Below are 24,617 nucleotides of genomic sequence, written 5' to 3'. Positions count from 1 at the left end.
ACAATCGACTGAATCGAAATTTGTACGTGGAAGAAAGTTTTGGAAAACTGCCGCGGTGGCTGAAAGCCACACATCCAGACTTTGAGGGTGTTTTTAGTTGTGCAGGAGGGTGTAACATTTGATGAACGAAAATCTTGTTTTTCTCATATTTTCTTACAACAAAGTGAAAAGTAAATAATTTAATGTATTTTTCTTTTTCTAAACTAACATCGCTTTAATATATGTACATAAGCATAATATAAGGGCCTGGATAATCGAACTCTGCTTTGTGAAAACTAAGTTAACTAGTGAGCTAGATCGGTTTTTCGCGCGGTTTTTAGCGCGATACGAATTTTAGGTCGGCTCCACATAATATTACGAAAGACAGCCTTAGAAATCTATGGAATAAAAGTAAGTGTGGTGAAGCAAGGCGGGCACTAGAGAAGTTAGATGTTTATCTGCTTTCGTTCTTTGTATATGGACAACGCGTAACGCGAACGAAGTCACAGACAAGTACCTACAAAATATATAATGTCATCTGTGTCTCGTTAAGAGCTAAAGGGTATAAGAGATTTGATTTCGACTGACTTAAACTGTGTCGGCTGCAAACATTTAGCACCTTCATCAAACATTGCTATTACTATAACTACGATTACATAGATATTTTGCTTGTCCGGCGGGGTGTACACTGTCAGAGTCTGCTCGTACGGAGGGCTACACAGACGCTATTCATACAGTGTAAGGACGTGATTATATTGTTCTAATCATAGAAACTTTTTTATAAAAAAAAGTTATGAGACTAACAATGCAATTGTTAAAACAATAGGAGATGTTTCAGAATACTATCGGCTTGGAATTCAATATAAATTACTAGAAATTTTAATTAATTACACCTAGTTTCTGTGTTCACAATTTTTTATATAGAAATAAATCAAGGCGACATTTATAATTATTTAAATATGGCGTTAATGTGTCAGTTGTCATGGTTACTGGCCGTTATTACTTTAGTTACTTAACGGCCGTTTTCAATAATGTATCTCTAGTTACGGATACATTGCTGTCACCGTTTAATGACAAGATCTTATCTATCCATAGTTATGTCCAATATAGTTTTACGGCCGTTCCCAATATTCTGTCTATCTCTTACTTGAGATAAAAATCGTAACTATCGTTGGCTTTTCTGTCCCAATAAACTTATCAACGGTAACTCACCTTACCCGTACACGCTGTCTGTCAATGAGACGACGTATAGCTTATCAGCGATAGAAGTTTGTATGGAATTTGCAATTCACGCGTCCCAATATAAGGCGATAAAAATGACTAATCGGGTATATTGGGACAGCTTCAGATTATTGACAGCTAATTACTGACAGTAGAAGGTAGTAATGTTTCTCTATCTGTAAATAGTATATTCAGAACCGTTTGTCAAATGCTTTATGTCGATAGGTTATTGAAATGTAAGTAAGCGTAAAAGGTTAGATTTGTCTTACCTCTAGTAAGTTAAACTAAGGATAGATAAGTTATTGAAAACGGCCGTAAGTGCGTAAGCATATTATAATAGCTCTATGGTGACATATTTTCTTTTGTTTCCATGATAAAGCGACTAGACGCGTGAAACTAATGATGTGCAACAGCCAATTATTATATTGCCAACAACAATTCAATGATTGAATTTGAATACGACAAATATAATAAATATCAAACAAATAGTAATCATAAGTTTTTTTGCGTAATCTGACGCTATCTAGTAAACGTACAAAGACCGGCCCATTTAGAACAACTCCTTTTTCAAATCTTTTTTAATTTATTTACAAACATACAAAAATTATTCCGATAATTTATTAGGAATTTATACTCATTGTCTTTACATGTTTCGCATTCGAAGGCAGAGTACCGCCTGGACCTAGTAATCGGTCCGATGCGGCTTAAACACGTACTGATCGCACCAAAAGGTCCCCGCACCCGGTACGGTCCGGACAACCATCGAATCTGCTACTAATAATTATTTTATGCGATGCACAATATGACGTACCATCGAATATGTTCCGGTACCGGACCGCTTCCGATGGTTCGGCCAAAACATCAATCCAAATCTGATCATGTGTTTCAATATAGCCTACAATTTCGAGATTATTACCATATTTTCTTATCTAAGCGAACTATCAATTTTCAAATTAGTATTAAGCTTAAAACACTTTTTAAATGATTTTGATTCTACAGCGGTAGCTACAAACGAATTCCAATATTAATTATTTTCCACAATCTTTCCAGAACCTTTTATGTTTGTTGCTAAATAAATTTACAGTGCCATTTGAGTTAAATTTATTACATACAGAATTACGCACAAACAAAGGAAAATATCGTTAAACATTATTATATAAGTACCCACTATATGAATCTATACATAATTAATTCTATATCTACAAATACGTAATTTATATATCTGGCACTGCGTCAGATATGAGTTATTTATATATAACTCAATAAGTGATGTAAGAAAGTTCATCAACTCATTGTTGTCTAGGGTCGCGTCTTGCTTTTATCTCGTACGAGAATAAGGGATCTGGGCGAACGCTTAAATTATAAATTTAAGATTGATAACCGGTAATGGTCTACAGACATCCTGCTTAAACCAATTGTGACTCAATTGATCAAAACTGCATAGTGACTGTAGTTGTATCCGGTTAAACACTGCCTGCAATTGAAACAAAAAACATGTCCATTGCTAGCTGAACAAAACTATAGTCCATCGTTGTATAATAATAAGCTTCAGTATTATGTTAGCGAAATCCTTCGATAGAATTAGTTCATCGTTTCCCCTCACTATTATTGTGACGTCACAACTGATGCACTAACGTGAGCTGGCTCGGCTCGACGCAAACCAATTCGAACCGGTTTTAATCCAATACACCAGCGCGCCTCGCTTTGCAACCAATCAGCGCCAGCGGTCATTCATTCGTTCGTTCCATGATCCATCGCTTGTCACGTACACTAGATACACATTTTTTTTCTTGTATCGAATAGAAAACAATTTGCAGTTTGCACATTATTTTGTTTATTACCGGTGTAATCTTGTACAAGTCTTTCAATTTATAAAAGCGAATTTAGTTCATTGTTATAAGGTGTACAAAGAGTGCCCCGATATCATAGTGAACGGACTTGTTAAAATAATGTTGGATAAGTGAACAGTGGATGAACTCGAGTCTGTTAGTTGCCTTGCACTTAAAACAAATGGTGGTTGAGGCGTCCCGTGCTCTAGCTATGGTGTTTGTGGGCGGAGTAGCCTACCGTGTTAGATCTGGAGCGTTTATCTTCTTCAACCTGACCAGGCAGGACTATAGCTGACGAGAAATATGCTCGTCCTCGAGCAGAGACTAAGTGCAAGAAATGTCGGCCGTGGTATTGTAGTCCGTGCCCGAATGTTGCACGGCCTTGAGGCTCGAGGCTGGCGAATGAAGTTCTCCTTGCTGAAAGCAGAAGTGGAAGTTGACGCCGATCTCCGCACTTATATTGAGATTGCGAAGAGATTGAAGGCCAACAATGTGATAGTCAGACCTTCGCGGCTCAGATTACAGTAAATATCTAGTTTTTACCGATTTGATCCACTTTTAGGAGATATTTTTTCTGGTAGGTGTGATGACAATGTTGATAAATACTGAAATGTTATGCAAATACCAACATTCGTCTCTACATCTTATCCAGGTGCAAAAAAAATTGTCAAGTGTGCTATTACATTTGTCTGAAATAGATACAGTCGGTACATAACTATTTCATTCTATGACTTTGGGGTGGGCTTTACATTTGTTGTATAAATTTCTCTTAGTCAGTATGAAGGAGTGATTCAAAATAAAATTTCTCTGATTTGTGCTTACAATACAATATGGCAAAATTAATAATTTCACAATCTTAGACCTTGTATATTTTGAATGATAACATTTGTGTCATAACCAGTTTCATCTTTTTATATTTTAATGAGGTGTTATTACATAAAGTTAATTAAATTATTATCTTAGGAATAATAAAATTTCAATAATTCAATCACTATTATTAAACAACAATGTATCTGAATAACAAAGGGATATTTTTCTGCTATTATTTTTTATATAAAGTGGTATTTGACCATGTAGTCCCCTGTCACATCACTCTACACACCAGTCACCATTTGACTTCAGATCAACCTCAGAAACAACAAAACTAGCACACAATTTTTGTTCCTGAAATGGATGTGGTGGTAGTACTTCACAGACAGATGAACTGCTGTTAAGTAAGACAACCAAACAGTGGAATGAGTTTTCTCCCACTGTTTCCAGGATAATATGGCATGAGTACTTCAAGAAAGGGTCCTTACCACTGCCTGAAATGGAGGCAACACATGTCCAAAACATCAGATTCATCTGGTTGTTGGAAGTGTGTGCAGGTGGCAATGATCTCTTACTTTAGATGTAAACATTGCCTCCTTGTCCTATAAAAAAATATACCTGTAAATAACTTTGAAACATCTGAGAATCCTTGTTTCCATACACTAAATTATATATTGTGTTATGGTAAAATGATTTTCTTTTAAGACAATTAGGGATGAGTTGAGCAAGTTGTTTGCTGGTAATTGGTGCACCCCACAGTGCCACTCAACATTCTTGAAAAACCCAAAACTTCTGAGTTGCACTTCAAGTGTGCTTGTTGTTTTAAGACAAGATATTAAATCTTGTTTGCCATTAGCTCATTTAAGTAGCTGTTGTGGTACCCATAATCTAGTTGGGGTCCTGTGCAAAGGAGCCTCCCACTGATATCTGAAATGTAAATAGTGTATATTAATTATAATTACAGGGACTAGTACACTTATTGGGAAATTATATTATTAGTTAATTTTTGATACATCAACGATTTATTTGATAGAAATATGCACTTAATTTATTTTTGTTAGTTTCTTCAGTTAAAGAGAGCAACATATTTTAGTTTGACTGAATACTGGTGTGTGTTTTCCCAGAAGACTCCTTCAAACAAGCTCAGGCCATTAAAAGTTAGTAGTTAGTTGGTACAGTCTACTGCAGATATCTTTTTTTTATTATTTACACACAAAAAAGATATTATACAATATTACCTACCCAAATCTAAGTACAACCATAAACCCATTTGGGTGTTGCAGTGTACTGCAATTGTTGAATGTTATTAATATTTAATTAAGAGAAAATAACATCATAATTTCTAGAATATATGTATAATATATTTCTGATTATAATTTTACAAACTTCTTCTTACCACATACTTGTTTACTTGTACATACATTCATTTTTTTTATGGAATAGGAGGACAAACGAGCGTACGGGTCGCCTGGTGTTAAGTGATCACCGCCACCCACATTATCTTGCAACACCAGAGGAATCACAAGAGAGTTGTGCCGGCCTTTAAGGAAGGTGTACGCGCTTTTTATGAAGGTACCCATGTCATATCGTCTCGGAAACACCGCACAAGGAAGCTCATTCCACAGCTTTGTAGTACGTGGAAGAATGCTCCTTGAAACGGCACTGTGGAGGACCGCTGCAAATTCATTTGCTTTTGTATTATTGTTCTCTGTTGAGGGTAAGGTAGTTTTGCAACAACATATTTTACAGGATGTGTGTGTTTATATTCCATACTATATCATGTATCTTTGAGAGACTCTTAATATCTCTGAATATCTGAGAGGGACATTGTCATCTGAGGATTTGTGCCAGTAGTTGGGTCATGCTGCTGCACTCCAAATGTATATTCATCATCATCCGGAAGACGTCTACTGCTGGACTTTCAAGGAGGCCTTTCCTTGAAAGATTTCCATGATGATCGGCCCTCATCCTACATACTCCGGTCGTCGCTCCAACTCTTGGGGGGCCTACCAACACGGCGTCTTCTGTCACGTGATCGGCATTAGAGAACTTTGCTGCCCCAACAGCCATCTGTCCGTCGAATTGCCCTGCCCATTTGGCTTATGTCGGTGACTTTGGTTCTCCTATGGATCTCCTCTTTTCTGATTCGATCTTCTTTCGAACTCCGAGCATGGCCCTCTCCATTACCCTCTGAGCGACCATGAGCTTTCTCATCAGGCCCATAGTTAGCGAAATATGCATATGCTTTGTCATTTCATCTGCTCCATGCATTACCTATGTGAAGAGCTGTCTGTCACATGTATAGTAAAAAGGATCTTGTGTAAAAATAGTGTACGTTTTTTGTTACCTGACGAATAACTAATTGAAACCCTGATACTAAGACCTCCTTAACTCTCAAAAACCACAATAGACAGCAGAAAATTTGACAGATGGTGTATTACATTGACTTACAAGAAACTAGGGTACCAGGGTCCAATATACTGGTAACTAGACAAACAAAGTATGCAAGGGAAAATTTCATCTTTAATGGAGTTCTAGCAAGATAGAAAAGGTTATAAATTGTTACTGTAACCAGTTTTGCTTGACAAGTTGTAAACAGTCAGCCACACTTTACAAGCTCTTAAATATTTTGAATATTAAACCAGTTAATACACACATTAGCAAATCAAAAGTGGTCCATCACTAATGGGCTGGTAGTTCGTCTATAGGATAGTATATTCTAAGTCTGGCGTATTACTATGCTATTACATCAAATATTTGTATAATGGTACAGAACCCTTTGTGTATGAGTCCACTCACAGTTGGCCTATTTTTATTTAGATAAACTACCTGTTACCTGTGACTTGATACACATTTACCAAAGTAACAATATTAGTTGGTGTTCCAAGCCTTGCCACACACTTATATACAAAATAATCAAATAAAAATATGGATTACAATGTGATATGTGTACAATAAACATTTATAATTAAAGAGCCTGATGGTGTTCACTTTATTCCCAGTCCATGGTTTCATTAAGAAAATCGTTTATGCTATAGTAACCTTTCCCACACAAACGTTTTTTAACAATTCTTTTAAATTTCGTAACAAATTTGTTTTGTACATGTTCTGGGATCATATTGTAGAAACATCTATTTTAATTGTAAAGTAGTATAGTAATAAATAATAATGTTCAAAGTCTCTTATTTAGCTCATATTGTCAGTCTTTTTATTCAAACATGCTCTGCTTTAATTATAAGTGTAAGGTCATGAACATGTTAACAGTTCAATATAACAGCGCATTTAGAATATTTATGGAGCTGCCGCGTTATTGTAGTGGTTCCTTAATGCTCTATTTTGAGCAATGCACCCACACCAACCTGTCATACAAAGCGCCAGTGTAAGACATAGCTTTACACACACATGACACACTAAAGTATTAAACCTGACCTGTTTTTATATCGGTTCTCTAACAGCAAGAGTCTATCTAGACATATAAATTTTGTTTTAAATGTAGTGAATAGTTTTAATAATGTAATACATAGACATTGGCTTCATCAATTAATGTGTTGAAATAAATGTATGTGATACATGTTACTTAAATAAGATTTTACCTACTTTATATTGGCTATTTGTAATCTTAAATAAATGATATTTTAATTATTATATTACTTAGGTTCTGATCTGAGAGTTCTTTACCAGTGGGAGGCTCCTTTGCACAGGATGCCGGCTAGATTATGGGTACCACAACGGTGCTAATTTCTGCCGTGAATCAGTAATGTGTAAGCATTATATATTGTGTTCGGTCTGAAGAGCGCCGTAGCTAGTTAAATTACTGATCTTATGAGACTTAACATCTTATGTCTCAAGTCGACGAGCCAATTTGGGGTTTTTCACGAATCCTGAGCGGCACTGCATTGTAATGGGCAAGGCGTATCAATTACCATCAGCTGATCGTCCTGCTCGTCTCGTCCGTTATTGTCATAAAAAAAGAGACGTAAGAAAACCTTGAACTCATTCTTGACGGCTACAGTTTTTGTATTAATTAAAAAATATTTGTTACAGTACTGCACCTAAATCGATCGGCAGCCCTGGTTTGACAAATAAACCTGTACTGAGCCAGCCATGTAAGTAAGCCATGTTTTTCCTGTTATCTCTTCGTTCCTCCACAGTGCGGTTTTATGGAACTTTCTTCCATGTTCAACCATGCCGTGGAATGAGCTTCTTTGTGAGGTGTTTCCAGGACAATACGACATGGGTACCTTCAAAAAAAGCGCGTACACTTTTCTATAGGGCTTGCAACGCTCCTGTGATAGTTCTGGTGTTGCAAGAAAATGTTAGCGGCAGTGATCATTTAACATCAGGTGACACGAACACTCGTTTGTCCTTTCATAAAAAATCTATAAACATATATCGTTATTCTTTATCAACAACAACAAAACAATTATTAGAATATGTTTTAGCATTTTATTCCTGAATAATAGTCTAGTATGGAGCTAGCTCGACAAATAAATAAAAATAGAGTCTGAATGTGACTCGCAATTTATTTAACCATGATAAAATTGTATAAAGTTAAAAATCCTGCTTGAGTGTTTAGTACATATGTTTTTAAAGTATTCAATATTATATATATCATAGAACTAAATTATTGTTTGAAGTTTTGAAAAAATGTAACAATTATTATTTATAACGTTTTTTGTACAGGATGCCAGCTAGGTAGATTATTGTGTTTCGGTCTGAAGGACTAGCTAGTGAAATTACTGGGCCAATGAGATTTAACATCTTATGTCTCACAGTAATGTCTTTCTCTCTTACGATGCCGCTCACAATTTTAGCGTCAGTCGTGTATCTTGAGCGACATTGCATTGTAATAGGCGGGGCGTGTATATATATGCGACTTTTTATCAACAAACTTAAATTGCCTGAAAGGAAAACTTGAAAGAAAATCGATCCAAGAGTAGGCCCCTGCGGTGCTCCCAGACCTATTGAATTTGAAAAATGACTACTAATACCTATGAGACATACCTACTTTGAATCTATTAGACTCACATTTTATTAATGAATGTGTTTTGTTTTCAGCTATCATCACATCGACAAATCAAATGAAGCCGCTTTATCGCCAAGAGTAAGTATAATAAATAGTTGCAGTACAATGTTTTTCATCTAAGAATTTTTCACCATAGACAGCAACCTCGTAAGAGGCGACGAAAGACGTTTACCAGTGGGAAGCTCCTTTGCACAGGATGCCGGCTAGATTATGGGTACCACATCGGCGCCATTTTATGCATTGAATCACTGATGTGCAAGCATTACTGTGTTTCGGTCTGAAGGGCGCCGTAGTTATTGAAATTACTGGACCAATGAGACTTAATCTTATGTCTTAAGGTGACGAGCGTATTAGTAGTTACTCTCACAATTTTTGAGTTTTTCAAGAATCCTAAGTGGCACTGCGTTGAAATGGGCAGGGCGTATTACCATCAGCTGAACGAGCTGCTCGTCTCGTCCCTTATTGTCATAAAAAATACCTTTACAAAATAATATACATACAAAGGGTTTAATCGTGGGAAACGTGGTAGAAAACACCACAGTTTGAACGTCACACGTCTACATAGTAAGTAAAGGTTCTGATGAGGACACGCACATAGCGCGACGGACAGATGGCCGTTGGGGAAATAAAAATATATGACATGTTCAATACCAGCAGGAGGGGCAACTGTAACTGTACTCAGAATGTTTTCGTTTTATAAATATCCTTTTACTAATAGCTACAGATGGATATTTACTTACAAAAACTTGTAATTTCTAAGTTTGTTGCTAAGGCAGTATTGAATTGCAGTTATTATGATTTCAGCAGCTCCGAAGTGAAGGTCCAAACACCATCATGCCACTCCCCTGGAGCTATTTTGCCCGACTTGCCTGCGAACAATAGTGAAGATGACAAGGTAAGGTTAACACTGTTCCGCGGCCCAACCGGTTACTGTATAGAAGGATTTGTCTTTATATACTTACATAATAGTTAAATGTATACACGTTTATAATAGTCTTTTTAAAAAATGGCTCTGTCGTAAATCCTATTACTCCACAGCTGAATATCTAAGTGATCGGACAGCCTGGCACTAGATTATGATTATTTTATAGCAATAGCAATCAGTTTTGAGAAAATAAATTCCTTTTATACATTGTAAGTTTTTGTAAGATTATTATATTTTTTTTATTTAATAAAGAACTTGGCCCATTGTTCATATAAATAAATGTAAATTAATCGTTTGGTTACAGAACAATGGTTTGTCGAAGGACGCGGGTGCCAACGAGACGCAGAGCTGGCTGTCTCGACATCGCTTCGGTCACCACACCAACACCTTCGCGAACTTCTCCGGGGCTGACCTGCTGAGGTATACCTACGGTCACGATTGGAATGAATTAATGACGCCAAACTCTAGCACGAGACTCTCGTGTCGAATTGATAGAAGACAAATATTGGCCGAATTAACTAGTGCTAAGTTAAAGAAAACTTAAATATTTGGATAATTATAGATTTCTGCAAAGTACTACTTCAATAAATTTTCGTAATGCAATAAATTAACATAATACAGGATATATATTCAAGCTACATTTATACTGTTAGATATATGCACAAAAGAGGAGATTAGATAGTAAGCTCTTATGAAAATATTTAATAGTAAATATAGAAATTGGTAATTTGAATTTGTTTTTTATTAATAATATTATTTAAGGTGCGCTTCATTCAACATAGTATGTTTATTATATTATTTGTCGCAGACTGTCCCGAGACGACCTTATACAGATCTGCGGTCTGGCCGATGGAATACGTTTGTACAATGCCCTGCATGCCAAGTAAGTTTCAACTATTTGTTTTTACTTCTTTGTGACATACTAAGTATAATATGAATGTGTAGCACAAATATTAAGTTTAAAGATAATTAATGACTTTGGTCAATTTTGTTTCGTGATTCTGAGATTGTTACAATAACATTATCAAAACTGTGCACGTCATGAATAGCATAATTCTTTATCTTAAATGTGGCTACAACGGATTAAAAAAACCTTCACAGGTTATGGGTGGTTATAATAATACATTTTCTTCAAAAACGATGACCAGAGTAAAGTTTGACCATCGTTTCAGGAAAAACTACGAGATATATTGAGACAAGACAGACGCAGCTAAACAAATTTAGTCATTTCAATTAAACACTTAAGGACGCGTTTTTAAACGCATGCGTTTTAATCCTTTAAAAGTGTTTAAATAATTACATGTAACTGTAACTGTGATTTTATATTACGCCCCCCTGAAAAGTAGATCTGGAAAGGTCTTGAATCGTCGGTTTAACTAAAATAAAAATACAAATACGCAAAAATCGAATGTAAAAACATGCGTTTTAATCCTTTAAAAGTGTTTTATTTAAATGTGTAACACTCGCGTAAATCAAAGAAAATACTAATGACGACACATCTGATTTTTGCCATAGTCGCTCTATACAAATATTAATTTTGAGAAATAGCGACAGTATCTAATAAAATAAAAACAAATGGTAGTTATAGAGAATGCCGCTCTAAACGTGCCGAACACTTGGAACATTTAGTATTACGAGGGCGGCACTGAAAATTTCGGGAATCAAGGAAGTGACACAACATTACTATTTAAAAATGTATTTATTGCTTTTCGAAGTATTCTCCGCGAAATTTGACACATTTTTCCATACGATGGACCAATCATTGAAGCAACCATTCTATTCGGAAGTTGGGGTCTACAAAATGGCCGTTTTGTAGGCGTCCACAGCTTCTTCAGGTGACGAAAATCTCTGACCACGCAATTTATTCTTTATTTTAGGGAAAGTATAGAAATCATTAGGGCTTAGGTCGGGGCTGTACGGCGGATGGTCTAGTAATTCTATGTTTTCTTACTCTAAAAACTCTTTTGTTCTGTGCGCGGTGTGAGAACTCGCATTGTCGTGATGGAGGATGATGCGGCGGTTGCAGTTCTCTTTACGGAGTTCAGAAACGACCTGTGGCAAACAAATGCTAGCGTACCATTCTGTATTAACCGTTCTTTGTCCCTCAAGAGGAATAGTCGCAACATGGCCGGTTTTGGAGACAAACGTGGCCACCATTTTTTTGCAACACTCCGTGAACGAACAATTTTTGTTGGCTTTAACTCATTTTCGAACACCCAAACTCGTGACTGGTTTTTTGTTTCGGGTTCGTACGCGTATATCCAGGATTCGTCACCTGATACGATGTTGTATACATAATTTTAGGATCCTGCGTGGAATCTTTCGAGAGTTCTGACGCATCAAGTAACGCGAGCCGCCTTTTGCTCTTAACAGAGCAAATACGGTATCCATTGGCAAAACAATTTTTTTACACGTAATTGTTCATGCACGATTATTTGTATTTGACTCATGCCAATGTCTAAAGTTGCCTGAATTTCGCGGTATGTCACATGTCGATCTTCCTCAATCAGCTTACGCACAGCATCAACGTTTTCTTAAGTGACTGCAGTTTTTGGACGACCTTGACGGGATCATCACTGAGCTTGACACGTCCACGTTGAAATTCAGCAAACCAGCGATAAATCGTGGTTTTAGATGAGGCTTCATCACCAAATGCAGAAATCATCCGGTCAACACACTGTTTTTGTGTTAAACAACTTCGAAAGTCATAATAAATCATCGCTCTAGAATTTTCTCGAGTCAATTCCATTTTCTCAACGACTAAACAAGTTTGAAAAGACCTTGTGAAAAGACCGAGAATCTTGTTTTAAAGAAATAAATGGTATTCGATTTATAAAACCAAGGAGTTTTCAATTAAAAAGATTTTAATAAGACAGCCCTCGTAAAATTTGAAATTTCATAATGTTTAAAAACGATTAAATTATTAATTACAATTTTTTTTTACTTATTTTCAATTATATATTAATCAAACAAAAACTGTATAACTAACACTGCACAGTATATACATATTGAACTTTGCACTAAATCCATTCAATTTCACTTAAAATAATATTGCATAGTAGTGCAACATTAGTAAATGTTGCACAATACGTCAGTTGTACAGCTACAGATATACTGCTATAAGCATTTCGGTGACGCGAACTCACGAGACTTCACACATCCAAATAGTATCTAACTATATTTTTTTTTATTATTTTTTATCGCGTGCGCTAGTCATGAGCATGACAGTGACGCGAACCCATAAGATTTTCCCCTACCAAAAAATGCCCAACGCGGCTAAGTTTTCGCTTACAAAATTTGGCCAAATACCAAATTATTGTATGATTTAAGTTCGTTGACCTAGATTTCGTTTTCATTCGCATGCAATTATTACAAATTTGTATCACGACTACCTAATGCAGCTGCGGCATGATTCCGACTGTTAATGCCAGATGCTGACGTCACAAAATCACTGCAATCATGACAATGCCTTTTAAATAGATGTCAAATTGATGCAATTGTGTTCTTTGTTGTTATAGTAATAATTATGGTGTTAGTATTTTTGTTTATTATCTTGTCATGCCAATGAAAGAAACAAATCGCGACTAAGCTTATGTTACGAGACGAGCAGGACGTTTAGCTGAGGGTGATTGATACGCCCTGCCCATTACGATGCAGTGCCGCTCAGGATTCTTGAAAAACCCAAACATTCTGGGCGGCACTACAATTGGGCTCGTCTACCTGAGATGTTAAGTCTCATTTACCCAGTAAATCCACTAGCTTCGGCTCCCTTCAGACCGAAACTATTATTCTGACACATTAGTGTTTGTATCTTCACAGACGCATTGAGCCCCGCCTGACACTGTACGTGTCCGCCGGTACCGCCATCTACAGCGCGCTCTACCTCGACGCGTGCCTGGCGTCAGAACTGTTGCACAAACTCCACCAGCTGTGCACCAACAATCCGGCTGCCAAGGTACTTATTATATTATATATATGACGGGGCAACATCGGCCGCATGCTCAGGATCTTCGTGGTTGTCTATTGTTGGGTGTTTAACACGACTGCAAGTAAAACACAGTCTTATAAACACACAGCATAAAAATGTTTTTGTTTGTTGTGTTTCACAAAGCTTTTACTTTACTCACCGCTATAATAAATAGAATGTGGTTGTGGCACTTGCACAGCACGCCGGTTACATCCGAGCTAAGATGATAACAGAATCATGTTCGTACTCGCTCCTTGGCTCGCTACTACTACGACTACTACTATGACATATATAATATATCTTGTAGTAAAATTGCCAAAACGTGTGGTGTTTAATGAACAGCACTTGTGTTTAGGTAACACAGACTGAGCCTACTTTGTGTGACGGAGTGGCCCTAGTTTTATCCTTCAAACAAAAGGTAATTTATTAAATCAATATTACCAATGACGTCAGGGGACTCAACTGTAACCATTCAGGTGTTAGTACTGTATGTGGCCACAGAACAATTTGAAAGATTTTGAAGTGAATTTTCTTTATTGAAAGTTATAGCAAATCGTCACGATTTTCAGTTAAGCGTCATGTTGTTTTTGTTTTAAGTACTGACTGACACCTCTGTCATTTAAAGTTTATTTATAATTTTTTCTAGGACTGCGAGACTGTGCTTGTGAGTGGACCGAATGGAGCTAGAGTACGATTGACAGACGAGTTGGTTCGTCACCTGCCGGATACATCTACCTACAGACTTGACTACGAGGATAACTCTCTACTTCTCACTCCCACCAACCACTAATGGCAGGAGTCGATCGTGAGATACAACTAAGTTTTTATAATTTTGATGTATAAGCAACTCACAGATTGTATTCTTGTTGAAGTTACAAGAATACAATTATACAGATTGTCTTTGATAAATTCAATTCAGGCAGCGTACAGATATCGCGCGAGATATATGCAGAGTTCAGGAATGCGATAGTGATGTGACCGGGAAAATTGATGACCTTATTATTACATGAATTTATCGATAAATCTTCAAACAATGCTTCAAGTTTACCATTTTACACTAGATTAAAATAATGGATAATATTTTCATCATATTTACCCAATAATTAAATCTCTAAATTTTGTTCTGCCTTTCTTCAACAGAAAACTAAACTAAACATTTTTCGCGAATTCTCGTGCTTGATGTTGAATAAAAACTCATTTTTTTTAATGGAAAACTGATGGACTCGGATAAGTCATTATTAAAATCATCTTTATCTTAGGCCCCGATTGCATTCAACTCGCGCGATAACTGTAGATATGGCGACTTTGGTTTCAGAAATACCCGACAAAAGTCGATTCGTGGATAGCTTACTAATAATAATTGTAAGAATGCATCGCAACAAATAACAAACAGAACTATTACTTTGTTAAAGCGATAAAATAATATACTCAGAGAAAACTGCTAGATCTTTCTTGAATCTAGATCTATTATGTCTTTAGCCATGGCGTTCGTTTTACATAGATTATTGTATTTTTATAGTTTATTATAAAATAAATGATATAAAAATATGTAGAGATATGAGTATTACAAAATGTTTTTCCCGAGTAGCGTACCTTTTATATGTACTAACTCTCATCTCATAGATATTAATTAAATGTGACTAGTTTTTATTATGTTTAGCTATACAAAAACAATGTCACACTAATTCATTATATTTTGGACGATTCACTTACATTTGATAGACTCCCCTCTCCTTCTCAAGTGTGAGCATGTCGTATATTCTACAATTTTTAATCTGGAACTCATTTAAAGCGGTGTTCCACAATTAAAAACTTTTCCTTTCAATTTATTTATAAAGTTCATATTTCGCGTTTAGATTTTAAATTGCACGTCATGAAATTTTTGTCTCTTGTTATACCTCTGTATGGCACCTTATTATTATGAAGTCTGTCATCCTGTTGTGCTAAGTACAGAGTTGGAGAGAATGGGCAACTAGTTTATTAGAATGGGACCAAAGTGTCACAACATACATTAGGTATAATCAGCATATTATATTATAAAATCAGCTGGTTTTTAGAAGCATATTATTGAAATATGTTGAATTTAGAGTATCTTCTTAGTATAAAATGAGATTATTTTAGGCACACTTGGTGTATGTGCCACAGACAACTGTTACATAATATATTCCAAGTGTGACGAAGTACAGTATAAGAATTCTCTTTATTTTTAGTTGAAAATTATTATTAGGTAAAGCTGTAACACATTTTGTTATTGGTATTGCCATTTGTTCGTCAATTACCATTATAATTATTAATTAATTATAAGGCTTTTTATAATAGCGTATTTTTGTCGTGCCTTTATTAAAAAAAATCGCCATTATTTGCTAAGTTTTATCCGTAGATTAAATTGTTAAATTTTGAATATTTGTCTAAGTAATTGTGCTCGAAAGGCAATTTTCGTTAGACAACATTATTGTTGTTATTACAAAAATTAAAGGTTGTTTAACGCTAAACAACACAAAGATACGAATTTCTACAAGAACTTTTTTAAAACGAGTGTTCAACACGAGTTTTACTTTTTTGTAATAACTCAGTATAGGTTTTACGTCAATATTAATTATTATATATAAAGTTTAAATAAGTAAGGCTTGTGTGGTAATAATAATTCATTTTAACTTGTGAAGGTGTTATATACTCCGTGTACGAATGTCAGTCTCACCAAGTATCAGTGTTATGTTATTATTATAGTTGTAATTATATTTTATTGTATTGTATTTTATTAATAAATGCCTTTGGAAGTCTATTATCAACTACAAATTATTTCTTATTTTTTTCTGATTTATGTTATAGTCAAACTTCAAAGCTCTGGTGTTTCCAGGTTTAGCTAATCAATCAATGAAAGCCATATAGCTTGTTTAAGGTTTTCTTTATCGAATTTATGTCTATTTCTAGAAGTTGCGGATTAAGACGGACAGAATCAATATAGTCAAAGTGGTTCCAGTCTAGAACTGACCAGCGTGTAAATGACGTACGTAGATAATTGACTTTAGTTTAATAATAACTACTTCCTAGTTATACCTGAGCTGAACATTGTTCTTTGACTATTACATTTAAAAATGCAATATATAATATGATAGAAACAGCTTTAGATGTATGTACTTTAAAGTCAACGAAACATCGAGATATTCATCCCAAAATCATTATTTTGTAAATACAGTTGCGCTTACGTAGAGATAATACGAGTTTTATTTTTTTTTAATTTAATAATTTACCTTCAATGTTTTATTTAGTTGTCAACTTGTAATAAAACGCAAAAATCTCACTAACTTGCAAGTCTATTGAATTATTTAGTTTTAATAAATAATTTTAGATATGTATATTTAAGCAACACCCGTGTGAGCCGGTGTTATAGCCTTACTATGTGCCTTGTTGGAGAACAGCGCTTATTGTGTCCGGAGTTTTATATTAGTTAGTGTTTAAGTGTTACTTATGTTGTGTAGTGGCAATATATGATAGTAATAAATTATCTTTGTTTTATTTATACAACACTGCAGATATTAACACCCAAAAAACATGGCAAACTCCAAATATAAAAGCACTAGACTTGCTCAATTGTCTCACTCACATGTGGGAGGCTCCGTTCCACAGGATGCCGGCTAGATTATGGGTACCACAATGGCGCCTATTTCTGCCGTGAAGCAGTAATGTGTGAGCATTACTGTATTTCGGTCTGAAGGGCGCCGTACCGTAAAGTGACGAGCGCTGTTGTACTGCCCCTCAGAATTTTTGGGTTTTTCAATAATCCTGAGCGGCACTGCATTGTGATGGGCAAAGCGTTACAACTACCATCGGCTGAACGTCCTGCTCGTCTTGTCCCTTATTGTCATTTAAAAAAAAACATGGACTGGACTGTAATTATTGAGCATGTTATGTCACTCACCTAAAGTGATCACCGTCGCCCACATTCTCTTGCAACACCAGAGGAATCACAGGAGTTGGTGGCCTTTCAAAAACGTGTACTCGCTTTTGTTGAGGATACTCGTGTATCGTGCTGGAATAACCGCACAAGGAAGCTCATTACATAGTTTGGTTTGTATGTGGAAGATATTTTGAAAACCGCACTGTGGAGGAACTCCAGATATCCAGATCGGGAGGATGATATCCTAATTTGTTTCGTGTCAAGTGGAATTCGGAGGCAGGAAACAGGTCTTCGGGGCACTTCCCGTGATAATGCGGTAGAAGACACAATCAAGAGACGCTTCTAGACAACTTGAAGTGATCTAGCCGTTCACAGAGCACTGCACCGCGGACAATTGAAGCAACTGTACGATGCAGTCCATGGTGCGAGCATTACTGACGTACGCCAGACCAGATGGCTACTAGTGGTATGTACTTCGAAAATAATACTGGACAATGCAAAGCATGCAAGTTGTACACGGGTCCGAAGAGAATTGCGCGATCGGGAAATTACGCATAGGCTTTTATTCTCCAATGATGTCGTATACGTAGTTGTAGCAAATAATAAAATTCTCTGACCTATTAAACGTTTTTTTGGCTTTGATTGGATTCCAAGTTCATTGCAATCCGGAATTGTACGAGCCGAACGATTGGATGATAAAAATCGATTTAACACAGGCTTACTATCACTTGCCAATAGCACCGTCTCATCGGTGTTTACTAAGATTGATTTACAGAGGTCATCTCTTACAGATTTGCCATTTGGTCTAGCAACTGCTGCCAAAGTATTCGCATCATAATATATCAGCATAAAAGAGTTAGAATGGATCGTCAACACGTCTGGTATGGGATACGAGGAACAACAAGAAAATTTTGCCTGGCTCGCAGTTCCACAGGGTCGATTACAATTCCGTTATCTCAAGGCACATTGCAACTCTCTACTTCGAAACAATGTCGAGAGGAAAGCTCCACTACCAGTACAGGTAAGTGGTGGAGGCTGAGTTGCAACAAGTCGTCTCGACCTTCCACCTCTGACTCACTTCTTAAAAACGGGACGCAGCCGGTGCCGTGTGGGGAGCAGAACTGGACGGTGTTCAAGTGAGAGGCGATTGGTCGAAATAAGAATATCCTGTTCATTCGAATCAAAATGAAATGTTGAGCATACTGAAAGGCCTTTACCAACGTTTATTCAACGTTAAACGTCAAAACTTATGTCCGGAGCCTTATTTGAGGCCTAATAAACAATATTGAGATGATATCTTATGTTTCCGGCCATCTAGAGTCGTTCTAGTTCCTTTAAATTACAGATTTAGGTACCACACTGTCAGCTTACCATGCTCATATTGCATCTATCTTGAGATACGGTCTTATAATTTGGGGTAATGGCGTAAACAACCAAAAAGCATTTATTGCACAAAAAAAAATGTATCCGTGCGATTTGTGGGGTAGGTCCGTACGAATCGTGTAGACCGCTGTTTATTGACTGAAATTGTTAACCTTGCCGTGCCTATACATTTACGGAATAAGCATTTTTGTAAAGAGGCATAAATATCTTTTCACCACTGCCAAGGAAATGTATGGCCGCGACCAACGATAGCCAAATAGACTTGTTTACAAAAAAGCACCCAGGACTACTTTGTTTACTAAAAATTGTCATGCCATGTGTATTCAAATATTTAATAAACTTCCCGATACTATTAAAATGTTGAATATCGGTCCTTTTAAAACTCAATTATATCAATGGCTAATTAGTTACAATTTTTATGCTGTATCCAAGTTTTTAAATTTGTGATTTTATTTTTTTTTATAATCTTGTGTTTAACTTTGACTACATAATATGTATATGACATGTATATTTTGTGTAGATGCTAATGTAATGTAACAATGAAATATTATGTGCTGTAATCTTAGAATTTTATTATTATATAATGACATGGAGGTAATGTAATTTCCATGCCCTTTTTGGCTAATGTGTTGATTCGTATAGAATTATTTTGTTAACTTGTATACACACATTATGCAAATAAAGAATTATTATTATTATTATTTAATTTTCATAAATGTGGCAACTTCCGGTCGCCATGTTCACCAGGTGAGTGCCTTCGGCCATTGAACTTCATTGTGGTTTCAATTAGCTATTCATATCTAACTTGACTATCACCAGGCAGAAATTACTATAAGGCCTCGAATAACGGCAGAAGGACATAATAGCAGAGTTTTACTTACCATTAAAACTCATATTATGTCCGGACTCCGGAGCCTAATAAACAATATTGAGACATTGTTTGTTGCCGCCTGGTGGACCAGACGCCAATGTGAATAATGAAATCACAAAAAAAAAGAAGAGAGATACACATAATACATTTATATTCAAAATCAAAAGGAAATATTTAAAAGTAAACTTCAAATGAATAATGAGAATATGTTCAATTTCAGATACGAAATACAAATTACGATTCTCGAACACCGATTACAGTTCGAGAATTAGCTTTAGCGGGTCTACGGGCTGTTACAGACAGATTACATAAGTTTCCTTCACTACGTATCCTCCAATCCTTCCAATTTGTATTAGATAATAGAAGAAAGATTTCTTACCCATATTATACGATCTAAATTAAGGTTGTCTTTATTAGACTACAATTTTCAACCTGATTGGATATGACACACAATCAGTTTTGGATCAAAACAAAGGCCAAAATGTTAAACAGTTTGCCTCAGTATCATATATAAAGTTAGAATTCGATATCGGCTGTTTTCAATAACCTATATAGCCTTAGTTTAACTTACTAGAGGTAGACAAATGTATCCTTTTACGCTTACTAACATTTCAATAACTATGGATAGTTAAGATCTTGTCATTAAACGGTGATAGCAATATATCCGTAACTAGATAGGTACGGCCGTAAGTAGTGTTAGATCATGTACTCAAAGCAAAAGTAAAGAAGCACAACGTCGTGAAATTTCCCATATATTTTGAATAGGCGGATTTCTACTTGATAACCAGGATATTACCACATTTGTATCCCAAATATTTGGTCTCAAGTCTTAGCAAAACTTGCCGCAACAGCTTTTAATACTTGTTTTACTTATATATTAGAGCTAAGTTGACAACTATTATTTGTAGTGCACAAGGTAAATATAACGGATTTATGCACTAGTTTTATAAGATAATTTTTCTCTAAGGTGAGATCGGCCAAATATTGTGCTAATTCTGAGCCCGCAGGATTAATGGGACTTATGTTTGAAGTTTGACACCAATATACCCATCGATGCCATGCAGGTTTGTAAGTATTAAGAGTGGATTTCCGCCATCCTGCCTTCAATAAAGCCTTCTGTTGACTAGACTACGATTCTACTGCCTCAGAGCATCCCCACATTTCCAAACTTCGAGCGTCAATTCTTCTCCTTTCGGCGGGGGACGGCCCATCGACAGATCTATCAATTTGGACTCTAGTTGCCTGATTACAAATGGAGGTGCATATGGCACGAGTCTTTAAATCCACTCTCCAGTATGCCTGGGGCCATCTCGGTGCTATTATTAGATGTATGGCTACCGCTCGACTGAGATGCATAAGAATTCTTGGTATTTAGTTTGGAGGAGGAAATATCCACGCTAGGCTCAACCTCCATTCCCAAGCAAACGCATTGTGTCTCCACGCTGCACGATCTGTTTGATCTAGAGTGACATATTTTAGAACGAAATGCACGACTCTCCACAACAAATCCACCTCTGGCATACCCCATTTTCGAAAAAACTACATTTGTCAACGCAGTAAGAAGATGGCATTCGGGAAGTATCGACTTTCGAGACAGGCGATCGGCTACACCATTGAGTTTCCCGGGAATGTAATGTGCAACTAAATTAATGTCGTAACGGTGTACAATTTTGAACGGCAGGCTCATTATTGCTATCGATCGACTTCCCCTTTTTTTCCTGAGATACGCCGAAACTGACTTGTTGTCTCACTGAAGCAGTAACGTTGAATGGACGAATATCGAGACGACTTGTTGCAACTTGTATTAGATAACTCACTCAGCTGTACTGCTAGTGGATTTTTCCTCTCGACATTGTTTTGAAGCAGAAAGTTGCAATGTCCCAAGATATAACGGGAGTGTAATCGACCCTGTGGAACAGTTAGATGGGCAAAATTCAAGGTCCCGACCAAACCTTGAATTTCTGGAAGTGTCACTTTTTGTTGTGTCAGAAATTTTGCTATAGAGGTTCGTATGCCTAGAATTTTCTTCCTGGGCAAGCTTTTCTTGCTGTTCCACGTATCCCATACCAGACCTCGATACTCCAAAGACTTTTGGGGGACTAGGAGTGACTTGGATGTGTTCACGATCCATCCTAACTCTCTTAGAGTCTAGAGAATAACCTGGGTCTGCTCCACTAACTTTGACCTGTCCTGACACGCAACTAAATAATTGTCCAGGAATACTACAATTCGAATCCCTTGTTCCCTCAGTATTTCTGCAATTTGACACGGTTGCCTTGGGAGCAGTTGCTAGATCAAATGGTAAAGAGGTCATCTGTAAGATATTTATTTATTTATTTGGAAACAAATACAGATACATCCTTAAACATAAAGTCTACTTTACGTTTATTTTACTTTATCTATAAAGTAAAAATAGAAATATGGACACAAGGATGTCTCCTTAAACAGTTTCACTAAGTACACTTAATATTAAAATTTACACTTAAATTACACTTAGTAGCAGACAACCAGTTAATAAATAAATCTAACATAATGAAGTTGTAGACATTGTTACAATTAAGATGAAATTACGTGATTTCTAACTTACTCTGTTTGTGCCAGGACATGTTTTATTCTGAGTTTGTAAGTTTTAGAGGAACACGAAAACATATCTACATCATTAAATCTAGAGTTATGGAGAGCAAACATTCTGTGCAGTGGCGAACGTATACCAGTATATGTCCTGGTGTTTGAGAGATGAAATAAATTATTAGAGCGTGTAACACGGGCTGGTATATATGAAAATCGATTAAATGAAGCAATTCTGAGGATATAATTTCACTCGTAAATATTTTTCTCAGAGTGACTAATTCAATTAAACTCTGTCGCTGGCTTAATGAAAGAATATTAAATTGTTTTGAGAGATTCTGGTACTGGTTTCGACGTCCCCCAAGCGAAAGCTTAGGATACGTAAGAATTTCTTTTGTATCATCTCGACCTGATGGTCATATACCTTATACAGCGGATTCCATAATGGGGTGACATATTCAAGCTGCGACAGCAGTATACATATATGTATCTTTATCTTTAAATGCCTTAGAGACGCGTGTAATAAAGCCTAACATACGATATGCATTATTCGCTATGTCATCAAAGTGGTCATTAAGTGTCAACTTGGCATCAAGGTTTACCCCAAGATCACGAATACAGATAACTGTTTCAGGTTCTTGATCGCCTAGTGTAAATGTCGTATCAATTTTGTTTTTGTTTTTCGTAAAAGAGATATGCTTACATTTATTGTAACTTAAAAATAGTTTGTTACTTGTGCAATAGACATCTAACCTATTCAAGTCTTCCTGGATAATTCCTTCATAAGCAGGACATCATTGAAATCAACAATGTGGGAATACAATTTTAAATCATCTGCATCTAATAAAAACTTACAAGACTTAAAGCAATCAGAGATGTCATTAATAAAAAGTGTGAAAAGCAATGGACCGAGTATAGAGCCTTGAGGTACGCCTGACGTTACGTTAACTGTAGGGGAGATCAAACCATTAATAACTACCGATTGTACTCGGGCACTTAGGTAAGCAGCAAATCAATGGAAGAGGTTACCTTTTATACCGTTGTATGATAATTTTTTTAATAACAGTAGTCCACCATGTCAAATGCCTTTTGCAAATCTGTGTAAACTGTTTCAATTTGGTTTTTATTATCAAGGCCTTTAAATAAATAATCAGTAAAAACAAGAAGATTTGACAAAGTAGATCTGCCAGCCACGAAACCGTGTTGCTGTTCTATGATTGTGTGTTTTGGCTTTGTGTATACGACTTGTACCAATTTCTCAAAAAATTTTGGAATAGATGACAGTATAGAAATCGGACGATAATTTGCGACTTGATTTTTTGCTCCTGCTTTAAATAATATAATAAGCTATCTTCCAGATACTAGGAAAGTAACCAGAGGATAAACATTTATTAAAAATTATTTCCAAAGGAATAGATAGCGTTTTACCAGTACGCTTTAGAAAAACCGGATGAATGTTATCAGGACCGGCGCCTTTATTGGGGTCGATATTTTGGAGTGCTGCTAAAATATTCGAAATGGTCTGTGGAGACGTACATTGTGGAGTATGACCGTTGTCGCAACTTATATTTTCAAATTGGTCAATACTACACGGTCATACCACATTACGAGAGGATAACCTGAGTTAGACTCTTTTAAAAAAGATGCATATTTCCAGAAAAATTTAATATTATTCTTCAAGGAGTTTTCAACGTTTTTAATGTACTTATTATGACATGTAGTAAAAAGCAATTTAACCAATGATATTTAAAAGTATAGATAGGTTACCTAGACAACATTCGGTGGTTGTAAATGATACACAAACGCACACATGAGTAATTTAACATTGCAATAGCACACTACATTACGATTACACGTCAAAGAAGGATAGTAAATGCAATTATCGCAAGTGAAAAAGAGATAAGTCTAATTTGCTAATTGCTTCGTATTTGCATAGCAAAAACACAGAATCATTCACCAGATATGATTTTTTACCGTACACCATGATGTATGCCTAAAATACGATTCATTCATGAGTTCATGTAATAAAAGTTATAAAGCAGTAAAACTACATTTAAATTAGGTGTTACTCGTATTGATTTAAAAAAATTATAATTTAATATTGATTATAATATATAACAATATTGATGATATAAATTAT

At 36.0% G+C, this 24,617-nt stretch overlaps 1 protein-coding gene across 4 annotated transcripts in view; it reads left to right on the top strand.

The window, feature by feature from the left end:
• The window catches only part of LOC126975053 (transcription factor CP2), a 57,792-nt gene extending 40,533 nt beyond the window's left edge, over window positions 1-17,259 (top strand). For 2 of the 4 annotated variants that reach the window (XM_050822850.1, XM_050822853.1), the window contains exons 13-19: window positions 7,884-7,945; window positions 8,898-8,943; window positions 9,670-9,760; window positions 10,095-10,210; window positions 10,599-10,673; window positions 13,610-13,745; window positions 14,404-17,259. In XM_050822850.1, coding sequence (XP_050678807.1) covers window positions 7,884-7,945; window positions 8,898-8,943; window positions 9,670-9,760; window positions 10,095-10,210; window positions 10,599-10,673; window positions 13,610-13,745; window positions 14,404-14,547 — 670 coding nt within the window. In that variant the 3' untranslated portion in view covers window positions 14,548-17,259. Of the gene's footprint in view, window positions 1-7,883; window positions 7,946-8,897; window positions 8,944-9,669; window positions 9,761-10,094; window positions 10,211-10,598; window positions 10,674-13,609; window positions 13,749-14,403 lie in introns of all 4 variants that reach the window. The other 2 variants (XM_050822852.1, XM_050822851.1) reach the window with 2 other exon arrangements.
• The last annotated feature ends 7,358 nt before the right edge of the window (window positions 17,260-24,617 follow it).

The sequence above is a fragment of the Leptidea sinapis genome, chromosome 34, assembly GCF_905404315.1.
Source record: "Leptidea sinapis chromosome 34, ilLepSina1.1, whole genome shotgun sequence".
NCBI lineage: Eukaryota > Metazoa > Arthropoda > Insecta > Lepidoptera > Pieridae > Leptidea > Leptidea sinapis.
This window is presented reverse-complemented; position numbering and strand designations above follow the sequence as displayed.